Source organism: Peromyscus maniculatus, chromosome 5 (genome assembly GCF_049852395.1).
Source record: "Peromyscus maniculatus bairdii isolate BWxNUB_F1_BW_parent chromosome 5, HU_Pman_BW_mat_3.1, whole genome shotgun sequence".
Lineage (NCBI taxonomy): Eukaryota > Metazoa > Chordata > Mammalia > Rodentia > Cricetidae > Peromyscus > Peromyscus maniculatus.
In genome coordinates, this window is record NC_134856.1 from 19,614,546 (window position 1) to 19,626,787 (window position 12,242).

A 12,242-nucleotide genomic window follows, 5' to 3' on the forward strand; every position below is an offset into this window, starting at 1 on the left:
ACCCCCAACTGGATCAGGCCTTCTGAATAGGTGAGACAGTCGATTGACTTGATCTGTTTGGGAGGCATCTAGGCAGTGATACCAGGTCCTGGGCTCGTTGCATGAGTTAGCTGTTTGAAACCTGGAGCTTATGCAGGGATGCTTGGCTCAATCTGGGAGGAGGGGACTGGACCTGCCTGGACTGAGTCTATCAGGTTGATCCCAGTCCTCAGGGGAGACCTTGATCTGGAGGAGGTGGGAACGGGGGATGGGTTGGGGGGAAGGGGAGGGGGGCAGGAAGGGAGAGAACAAGGGAATCTGTGGCTATTATGTAGAACTGAATAGTATTGTAAAATAATAAAATAAAATAAAATAAAGAAGAAAAAAACCTACGTCCTTTCACCTTCCTTTGATGCATACAGTTATTTATATTTCTAATGGTATAGTTTATCTATTGGCTTTTAAAGATTTATTTATTTTATTTAGTGTCTGAGTGTATGTCTGTGCACCATGCATGCCTAGTATGTGAGGAAGTCAGATAAGGGCATCAGATCCCTAGAGCTGTAATGAGGAATGGCTGTGAGCTGCCAGGTGCGTGCTGGGAATCAAACCCCAGTTCTCTGCAAGAGGAACTGTTCTTAACCACTAAGCCGTCTCTCCAGCCCTCATCTGTTTGCTTTTGTTGTGTGGTGATGGTGAGGGAGACAAGATTTATGAATTCCTTGCCAAGGGCATGATGTTACATATCTTTAATCCCTGCACTAGAGAGGCAGAGGCAAGTAGATCTCTGTGAGTTCTAGGTGCCTTGGATACATAATGAGACTCTGTCTCAGGACAAATAATTTTCCTTGCCATATCCAAAGACATTAGTATTTTCTTTGCATTTACTTCTAGGAATTGTATAGTTTTACCTATTGGGTATATTTTGACTTGATATTTTGCATATGTTGTGAAATAGACTTCAAATCCATTCTCTGCCATGCTCTAAATAATCATCATTCTTTAAACCACTTTTATGAAATAAATTTATTTGCTTCCTTATTTTACAAAAGAATCAAAGGCCAATATGAACTAAAACCATAAATCTTTTAGAAGAAAATACATAAATCTTTATATACATTATATAGTACCAAAAGAATAAGTAACAAAAAGACAAGTAGATGGAGTGGAACTCATCAAAACTAAAAACTTATTTCTAAGATCACCATCAAGAAATTGAAAGACACCCTGAGATTGGAAAACAGTGATGTCTAACACTAATATCCAAGGAACTCTAATGAATCAGTAACCAAGCAAAGAAAGACACAATTGAAATATCAGCAGAGGATTTGAACAGTTATTTCCCCAGTGAAGAACTACAAATGGTCAAGAAACACGTGAATATGCTTGAGCTCACTAGCCATGAGTAAAACACAAAGCAACCCTTCTGGGATGGTGGGCAAATTTTCAAAGATTCAGCAGTAAAAACATTCCTTCTCTGTTACAGGATGGTAATACAAGATAGTAAAATCACCTTGGGAAATAGTTTGCATAGTTCCTCAAAAAGTAAATATTATAACCCAGCAATTCCACTCTAGTTGAAAACATTTCATCCAACAAAAAAAAATCTTAAAAATGAACAAGCAAAAGTAGAAGCAGCTGAATGTCCCTCACCGGATGACTGAGTAAACAAACTGTAAACCCATACAGCAGAATGTTAAGTCCACTGAAAGAGAATTCAGGGTTTGCTGGGCAGTGGTATTGCACACCTTTAATCCCAGCACTCAAGGGGCAGAGGCAGGCAGATCTCCGGGTTTGAGGCCAGCCTGGTCTACAGAGTAAGTTCCATGACAGCTAGTACTACACAGAGAAACCTTGTTTTTGTTGTTGCTGTTCTTGTTGCTTGTTTTTTAAACAAGAAGGATTTATTGTTTTGGTTTTTTGAAACAGTCCAACTGAATAGCTCTGACTTTGCTTGGTACTCACTATGTAGAACAGGCTGGCCTTAAACTCACAGAAATCTGCCTGCCACTGCCTCTCAACTGCCACCACACCCAGATTAAGAATGCAGTTCTGATGCATGCGTTGTGAATGAACTTGAAAATAGAGAAGCTGCATATGAAGTGCCATCTGTTGTGTGTACATTTATGTGCAGCAGCCTGGGTTGGGAAATATTAAGGTCCAAATTAGTGGTTGCCAAGGGAAGCAAATGGGGAATGACTAATGCATCCGAAATTTCTTTTTCAAATGAAAATGTTTTGGACTTTGCGAGAAGCAAGGACTTTACACTGTAAATATTAAAAATGTCGGTTTTATAGTATATGAAATAATTTTTAATTATTATGAAAAATATTTTAATTGATCATATGCCAATATTTTTATACTTTAGTACAATACTTACTTGGTACTTTCCCTAAGGAATTTTTTTTTTTTTTTATATTTTAGAAATTTATCTTGGCATCCTGCCTTGACTACTAAAAGTAAAATGAGGAATCCACACTCTCATGCATTTATTGATCTGACTGAAGACTTTACAGCAGGTGAGTTGTACAGAAATGAAACATTTGTTTTGATCTGCCTAAGAATGATGGGATTTTATATCACATTAAAAATCATTTCTTAATCCCACTATGCTATGATCAAACCTTTTACAATGTAAAATAAGTAGCCAAAGGTTAATATACTGGAAATATAAGAGGAAGTATTTAGTGTGATAAATATGACCTTACTTCTTACAGCTTTTGTTGCATGTTAATCATCTGGTAATTTGAATTCTTCACTGTTTAGGAATTTTTGATAATTTGGACATATGTTGCTCAATATTTCTTTCCCTTTACATTTAAATTTTTTACTAATAAATACCATAAAATTAATGGCTGAAAATTATTTCGCTTGTATACTGAAAGGGGGCATTTAAGAACTGTTATTGACTGTGGTGCTGCGCTTGCTGGCTAACTCACCACAGATCTACTTCTTCGGGCCTGAACATTCTTTATTGTGGGAAATTTTAAACATATAATACTGTGATACGTTCACATTTACCCATTACCTAGCTTTAAGAATTATAAATGCTACATATATGTGGATAATTTTTATCTGTATACTACCTACAAGTCCCTTCACCCCAGAAAACTTTAAAGAAAATCACAAACTTATCACTTCACTTGTAAATACTTCAATATGTACTTCTAAATAAGAATATAAGTATTTTAAAGGCTTATTTATTTTTATTTAGTGTGTATAAGAGTTTTGCCTACATGTATGTTGTGCACCACATGCATACTAGTATCCAATGAGGCCAAAAAAGGGCACTGGATCCTGGAGTTCAAATGATTGTAAGCCACCATGTTGGGTCCTGGAACTTAACCATGATCCTCTGAAAGAGCAGCAAGTGCTCTTGACCAACTCAGCCGTCTCTCCCACCCCAAGAAAAAGTTTCCTTTATCTCCATCAGTAGATTATTCTGAAACCAAAATGTTTTATACTAATAATTTAATAGTAAGTATGCAGTCATTATTCAGAATAACCCTATATATTCCTTTTTTTTTTTTAAATAAAATCTGGAGCTAAACAGAATGTCATGCAAAGAAATGTTAACAATTTGCAGAAGTATCTCTTTTCTGAGTCTGTTGTGGTTTGAAAGAAAATGGCGCCGAGGGAGTGGCACTATTAGGAGGTGTGGCTTCGTTGGAGTAAGTATGGCCTTGTTGGAGGAAGTGTGCCACTATGGAGGTGGACTTTGAGGTTTCATATATGGTCAAGCCACTCCCAGTATCTGAGTTCACTTTCTGTTGCTTGCACAAAATGGAGAACTCTTAGCCACCTCTCCAGCACTATGTCTGCCTGCATGCCACCGTGTCTCACCATGATGATGATAGACTGAACCCCTGAATTGTAAGCCACCCAATTAAATGTTTTCCTTTATAAGAGTTGCTGTAGTCATGGTTTCTCTTCATAGCAATAGAAACCCAAACTAAGACACGTGTCCCCGCCAGGTGGTGGTGGCTCACGCCTTTAATCCCAGCACTCAGGAGGTAGAGGCAGGCGGATCTCTGTGAGTTCGAGGCCAGCCTGGTGTACAAAGCGAGTTCCAGGAAAGGCGCAAAGCTACACAGAGAAACCCTGTCTTGAAAAACCAAAAAAAAAAAAAAAAAAAAGATGTGTCCCCATGGTGTTACTGTGTTACTCTGTCCTTTTGTTTCTGTAGTTAGATTTAGAGTCTGGACCATAGTCTGTGTTTCACTTCATTAAGAAAATGTGTAATTTTTTTCTGTATTACAATGCTGGTGCTAAAACTAAATAGTCTTTTCAAGGTACTGAACACAGATCAATATAATCCCCTCATGGTTCTAGGCAGCATGGCAGTCATTGTCAGAGCCCTTGTTTCAGTTGGAGTGGCATGATGTCTTTCACACCTCTATATAAGAATTAGCTGGAATTGTCTGTTAATAAAAAGAACTGCTGCCATCATCTCTTTAGTCACCTGAAGTACAGTTGAGACAGGCAAAATAAGTAATTAAAGATGTTTATTCTCTCATCCCATCATCTTTGGGCAGTCAGAGACTATAATCCAAATTTTCAATAACTTTGCAAATCAGAAAACTAATTGCAACTTATTAAATCAGGTCTGGTCGCTGCTAACAGTATATATCTCCTTTTAAAAGTATCATGTAGCCAGGTGTGCTAATGTTTGCTTATAACCCTAGCACTCAGCCAAGGCAGGAAGATAACAAATTCCAGGATAGCCTGGGCTACACAGACTGTCTCAAAAACCAAAAGTGTTCCATGGCTGGCAAGAAAACAAAGTAATTAAAGGTACCTGCAGCCAAGCCTGATGATCTGAGTTCAACCCCGGGGACCCATGTGAGAGAGGAAGAGAACTGACTCCTGCCGATTCCCCTTTGACCTCCCTGTGTTTGCCATGACACATGCAACACACACACAAAATAGAAGCAATAATGTTTACAAAAAAAAAAAGTATTCTATAATGAAACACTTTTTTTGAGGCAGGAAATAAGATTTCATAACCTTTTAGTAGTTGTTGACTGAATTCCACTAGTACATTTTCATTGTTAACATATAATTTGCAAATGTTAAGAAAAGTATAGCGCCCAAGTAAGTACACTCTGCATCTTACCACTTTAAAATAAATAAAAAAAGATTCCTGTTCTGCTAAGCGTTTTATGGTTCTAACTTGCTGGGTCCTTGAATGCACATTTGGATCAAAGAGCAAGGCATTGGTGAAACAGCTAATTTTCTAGTGTAGCTTCTCTGGTTTGCTAAATCTTACAAAACTTCCAGGAAAGATTCTGAGTATACTGTAGTGAAAGTCAGTCTTAAACACTCTTTAAAAAAAAATAAATGGAAATCCTTTAGTTACAGGCTTACTTGCTATCATTTTTCTTACCGTCCCTCTCTTTTCTCACAATTCCTTTGTGAGGAAAGGCTTGTCTTGCAAAATAGTATTAGATTTTCTTAAATAATATTGATTTTACATTGAAATGAGTTCTTAAAATTTGTTGGGAATTTTTATACAAGCAGCAAAATATGCCATGTAAATTTCATTATGAAATGATTCATAGGAATTAGATTTTTGAATTAAATAATTCTGTTGATGGATGTCTTAGTTAGAGTTTAGTTAGAGTTTCTATTGCTGTGAAGAGACACCATGACCAACTCTTATAAAGGAAAACATTTAACTGGGGCTGATAGAACTTACAGTTCAGAGGTTTAGTCCATTATTGTCATAGCAGGAAGCATGATAGGGTGCCGGAAGACAAGGTGCTGGAGAGATAGCTAAGAGTTCTACATCTGGATCTGCAGGCCTGGAAGTGAATGCCACATTGGGTCTTGCTTGAGCATCTGAGACCTCAGACCCAACCCTAATGACACGTCTCTTCCAACAAAACCACATCCACTCCAACAAGGCTACACCTCCTGAAAGTGCCACTCCCTATGGGCCTGTGGTGGCCATTTTTATTCAGACCACCACAGTGGGCTAGGGAATGGCGCAGTGGCAGATGGCTTTACAAATATGAGGAAGCACTGAGTTAAATCCTCAGCATTAGGAGAGGGTGAAAATATTTTGTATGAAATGTAAAAGCTGTGCTACGTAGTTTTTATGTCAACTTGAAACAAGGTAGAGTCATCTCAGAGAAGGGAATCACAATTGAGAAAATGCTTCCATAAAATGGGGCTATAGGCAAGAGCCTATAAGGCATTTTCTTCATTGGTAATTGGGGAGGGCCCAGCCTGTGGTGGATGGTGACACCCTGGGCTAGTGGTCCTGGTGCTCATAAGAAAGCAGGGTGAGCAAGCCATGGGGAGCAAGTCAGTAAGCAGCACCCCTCATGGCCTCCACATCAGCTCCCGCCTCCATACTCCATAGCCTCCATATCAGCTCCTGCCTCCATATTCTGTCAGGAGCTTACTGCCCTCACTGTCCTCAGTGATTAACTGTTACTAGAATTATAAGCAAAATAAAGTCTTTCCTCCCTAAGTTGCTTTAGATTGTGGTGTTTTAATCAAGCAATAGAAACCCTAACTGTAGGTAAATTGGTTGCAAAAGGTAACTTCTGCAGCTCTGTGGGTTTGGTGTCCTGACTACCTGGGGAGTCAGGCAACACCTTGAGCTGCTTAGGACAGCTGTGATGGCTGAACTGCAAGGATAAAATTCAACCCTAGAGGGGTATCCCGGACACCTCGAGCTGCTCAGAACAACAGCTCTGCCCTGAAGGTGTCCCACGCACCAGGAGCTGTTTAGCACAGCTCTGACGGCTGAAACTGCTTCAGTAGGGAAGGGTATCTTGACTGTTCGGGAAAGTCAAGGTATACCTGGTGTGATGGGGGATGGTCTCCCCACAGGATATAGCAATCTTGCTCCTCTCCTGGAGAACCATTATCTCCTCCAGCTCAGTGTTACCAGCCCTCTCTTGCTCAGTCCACTATGATATGTCTTAGCAAGGTTCTTCTGTTCAGCTCCGCATTGCTTAATCTACTATGGGATGTCTTAGCAAGCTCACCACTTGCTCAATGCAATATGGGATGTCCCAAAAAGGTTCTTCTGTGCTCCAGTGAGAAAGAGATTTATTTGGGAAGAAGTAGTCCAGGAGAGTAGCTGCCTCTACCAGGGTGGAGAGAACAACTCACAACTGACCAGGCAGGGCAGTTTATATAGGATGTCTTGTGGGGGGAGTCAATCCGTGATTGGTTAGTTTTTTTCTGTCCAGGGATTGGCCAGTTTTGTAGGTAAGGGGCAGAGATGGCCCTGATTTCAGGGCCAAACTGTGTTTCTTTCACTGGCCTTTCTTGGCTTTTTGATACTACCTCTAAGGCCAGGGCACATTTCATTCAATGACTCTGATTCTAGGGGCCAGAAGTGTTTCTTTGGTACTGGTTTCAGAGTTAGGGCATGTTTCATTGGTTCATTTCTCTGGCTCAGGTCCCAAACACAGACAGTGTTTCTTTCACTGGTCCTGGGCCCTAGGGCCAGGATCCTGCTGTCCTGCTCTGTGATTGGTTGGTTTCACAAGTCAGTTGGCCAGGGGCAGAGATGGCTCTGATCTGAGCTAAACTGTGTTTCTTTCATTGGCCTTATCAGAGCCATCTTTCCCTAATTCTGGGCTCCAGGGTCAGGGAGGGTTTCTTTAGCCAGCCCCTTTTCCCAGCACTAACTAAGGCAATGTTTGTTAATGAGTCATCTTTTGGAAGTTAAAATGAATTAGAAAGTGTAAAACTCATAATTATTAGTGTTATATTTTATTCAAAAACCTATTTCTGCTCATGAAGTACTTTAGCAAACATATATTAGTTCCTTTTCCTTCTAAAGTCTATAGGAGATGCAGTGATGGTACAAAGTACTTTCAGCCATCAAAGTTTTAGTTTATTGGGAAAAGCTTGTAAGTCTAGTTTAATGAATGGTGAATGAAATAAATGCATATTGATTACAAAGTATTGTGTAATAAAAGGGGAATAGTAGCAGTTCACAGTGAGTCTAAGAGTCTACGAACAGTCTTAAAATGGTAGGATATATAGTCTCATTGTCTGTAGTACCCTCATTCTATAAGGTATAACATCTTTACAAGGAGTACATTCTTGAAATTTTTCGTATGTAAACTGAACTTCTGTGGTAGACAAGGCATGAAATATGGGAAGTGAATTCTCAATAATAAATAATAGATTTTCTTTTTAATCACTTCTATTTGTTTATTAAAAAATTACCAGAAAATATTTTGTTTTTAAGACTCTTATCCACTGTATTATTATAGCATGTTTACCTAACTAATCCTTTTCAGAACAACTGTTTCCAACTTGTGGCTATGTATTGATTGCATATTGCTCTAGTGCCTTGCTTTGTCTACACTTCTCACATGTTCCTCAATACGAGGTCCTGAAAATGAAATGCATGGTAAACAAAGCATTTCCAAGTAGACAAATGCTGCCATGTTGCCCTGTAGCAAAACTCACGTGAATTCAGGTTCCCACCTCTGCTGTTGCTGATATCTTTGTTGAATTATTGCCAATTTGGTAGATAAAAATAGATTATTTTATCATGATTTTGACATGCATATCTCAGATTATCATCATCTTATTATTGAAATAAATTTTTTTCCCTAAGTGAATTAACAATTTCTGTGACTTCCTGTATGGATTGCTGTTTTTCCTTATAGGGTGGTCACTTTGCATAATCGCTCTTTTATTTAAAGTTCCATTATTCTGTCAATATAAGGAACGTAATTCATAACCACTGACAATTCTGATTCATGTCTACTATAGCTTCCTAAATAGACTCATGAATTCAAATGATTTAAAACACTGAATCATTTTATGTTATAATCTGATCTTATCATTCTGATCATTCCATCTACTTCAATAAGATAAAATAAGATTTCTCAAGAAAATCAAGTCCAGCTTCTAGACTCGTGGCCTATCCCTCCATGCATAGCAGAACTGGCTATCATTTGCCTGGACCCTATTACATCACATTATTCAAGCAAAAGAAATCAGTGTGCCATCTGCTTAGCTCCTGCCTTCAAAACAGAAGAACGGTATTAGAGTCTAGGCCCTTGGCCACTGCATGGACCTTTCATTATAATCTTGATTTAGGAGTTTCATTTTACAATGAAAATCTTTGAGGCAATGGATGTATATACATACAAGCAAGCATGCATTATCAGTTTGGCCATATAGCTTGAGAAGCAGCTTATTGTCATAAAGTACCACTCCACTTACTCTGTATTCAGAAACTTAAACTTGACACTTTGAATGTGCTAATTTATAGCTCAGATATTTTAAAATGCAACAGCATTTCTGGCCCAAGCATACAATCTCTTTATTCTTTCCTTTTACATACTTGATGTTCCCATGCTTTAAACATCATCTACATGTTAATCATTCCATGCCGGGATAAGAAACTGATAAATCTCCAAATTCTATGGGTTCAAGCCTCATCTACATCTGCCTGTGAGCCATCTCTACCTCTGTGTGTGTCTGATATACACTGCAGGCTCTGTTTCTCAAATCTCATCCCTGATCTTTCCTCCTAAACCTGCATGCCCTAGCTTTCCCATCTCATTAACAGCAGCTCTGTAGTTCTACCTTCTGTGACAGAACATTGAAGTCATGTTAGCTGCCTTTTTCTATAAACCTAATACTAAGACTGTTAGGAAATTCTGTTCATTCCACATTTAAAGTTATACAATCTGGTCCCTACTAACTGCCTTCATGGTACCCAGCCAGGCCCAAGGTCCCATCTTTCTCCTCTGATTTATCCCAATAACAGATACTCATTCCTACTTCCCCCACCCCTTCTATGGCTATTTTTCACAAACGACTGCAGTCCAATTAAAAGTATGAATCAAGTCATGGCACTCTTTTCAAAATCTTCCAGGGACTCCACATCATTTCAAGAACTAGGAAAGTTCTCTAAATGTTCATATAAAAAGTTCATGTAAATTGTCTCCTGGCCTGTATTGCCTCATGGTTGAACTGGCCATGTCTGTCCCTAACTTGCTGTCTTCGGTCCCTCTCCCTTTACCCTGCCCTCCTTCCCCCAGTGCCCTTGCCCAGACTTGTGATTGAAGGTAGGGCCTCAGTCAGACACACTGTCAACTGAGCTGTTCCCTGCCCAAACGCACATACAGACACACATACACACACACACACACACACACACACACACACACACACACACACACTTGGGACAAGTGTTCAGTGAGTTGCACAGTTTCAGTTACTTCCCCAAATTTATCTCCCTTTATTGATATTGTGTTAAATTTCAGTTATTCCTGCTGTATTCAGAATCCCGCTTTGAGTACTCTCCTTGGCCTGTGTTCTGTATACTTTTTTCTCCAGAGTCCTGTCACCTGCTAAAATGTCATGTATTCATGGCCTTTGCAATGTCGTTCCATACAAAAAGATTAAACTTGATGAAGGCAGATTTTTGGTTGTCCTGTTCTATGTCACTTCTCAGGTGGCTAGAGCAGATCATAGCACCAAATGGGGACTCAATGGGTATCTTTTGAATGAATGGTCACACTTGGGCAACAGATGGTTCCTAAACAGGGGCAGCATATTACATTTTCAACTGCCCAGTCTATTCCAAACTGAGAGACATCTTTAACCTGCAGATTTAAAAGATAACAAAGGGAATTCTTGATAAAATTTTCTGCATATTTGCAGAAGTCCAAACATTGCTTTTTGTTGTTGTTGTTTGATTTTGGTTAGGTTAAGTTTTGTGTGGTTTTTGGTTTGGTTGTGGTATGATATGCTGTGGTGTGGTGTGCTGTGTGGTATGGTATTTTGAGATAGGGTCTCATTGTCCCCAGCCTGGCCTTCATGTTGTAAAGATGCTCCTGCCTTCCCTCATGTTGGACCACAGATGTGCATCACTGTACCAGGTTAAATATTCAGAGTGGATTTCTCAGAAATATATAAGAAAAGCTTAGAAAGTTTAACTATGTTAGTCTTACTTAAGCAGATATTAAAAATGATGAGGATCTTTTTTCTTATTGTTATTCTTTTTTATAAAAATTAAGCTTTTCTGACAAGGTGACCCATCTGATCCACTATGAAATACATTCTGTTTGAAATGACTCCAATTCTGTTCTAAATAATAGGTGATCTTTATCAGCAAAAATGAAGAGACCTGTTTACTAACAGCTGCTGTTGTTTCTGTTATTATTACTTATGTTCTTTGGTAAAGATTGGACACCAGGGAAACAAAGAAATAGAGGATGCTTTATTACAGGTATGTTTTGACATTCCTAATGCCTACAGATGTTTTTTACTAAACATGTTAGGGAGAAATTCTTTCGAGGTATTTTTTTGTGGCAGTATTTTTTATTGAAAATATTTTGATAATGGTTTTCTCCTCCCCCAACTCCTTCCAGATCTTCCCTGACCCTCCACACACCCCAAACCACTCCTCTCTCTCTCTCTCTCTCTCTCTCTCTCTCTCTCTCTCTCTCTCTCTCTCTCTCTCTCTCTCTCTCTCTCCTCCCATTAGAATACATACAAGCATCTAAAAATAGCGATAAAATAAAAACAAACAGATCAGAATAAGATGAAGGCAACCAACTACTAGGAGAAAAAGAGCCAAAGAAAGAGCTCAAGAAACGCTTGCCCTCCCAGCGCTGCCTCAGGCATCAGGCTCAGGCATCAGGCTCAGGCACATGCAGGGAAGCTGCGTGATGTCTCTCGAGTCAGGCGTGTCAATCCTGAGGTGTTTAGAAGGCCTTGTTTCCTTGGTGGTCTTCAGGCCCTCTACACTAAGGATCTTTCTACCTCTCTTGTGACTAGTTCCCTGAGTCCTAAGGAGAGGCATTTGATGGGAACATCCCATTTAGGACTGAGTGTTCCAAGGTCTCTCGCTCTCTGCACTTGTCCCATTATGGTTCCCTGCATTTGTTTCCATTGACTGTAGGAAGAAACTTCTGTGATGATGGTTGAGCAAGGCACTGATGTATGAATGCAGCAGTCTGCCATTAGGAATCATTGTATTGCTCTGTTCCATAAACAGAACTATAGTTGGAGTTCCCTGTGGTTCCTGACCTAGCTAGTCTCAGGTTTTTGGCCACTCTAGCAGTGTCGGGCATGGGTTCCATCTCATGAAATGGTTCTTAAATCTAACCAGATATTGGCTGATTACTCACAACTTGTGTGCTGCCATTGCACCAGTGTATCTTGCAGGTTGGTCACCATTGTAGGTCACAGGGTTTGCAGATGGGTTGGTGTTCACCTTTCTTCTCTGGTAGCGTACAGAGTGCCTTCTAACACCAGGAACA

The 12,242-nt window shown here is 39.5% G+C and overlaps 2 protein-coding genes across 3 annotated transcripts in view; both read left to right on the top strand.

Annotated features, from left to right (window-relative positions):
* Positions 1-12,242, top strand: part of Abcc12 (ATP binding cassette subfamily C member 12) — a 993,341-nt gene that overhangs the window by 756,539 nt on the left and 224,560 nt on the right. The gene's annotated exons all lie outside the window — the stretch shown is intronic.
* Itfg1 (integrin alpha FG-GAP repeat containing 1) overlaps positions 1-12,242 on the top strand; it is a 148,455-nt gene that overhangs the window by 36,275 nt on the left and 99,938 nt on the right. For both annotated transcript variants that reach the window (XM_016006589.3, XM_016006586.3), the window contains exon 6: positions 2,404-2,498. In XM_016006589.3, coding sequence (XP_015862075.1) covers positions 2,404-2,498 — 95 coding nt within the window. The remainder of the gene's footprint in view (positions 1-2,403; positions 2,499-12,242) is intronic.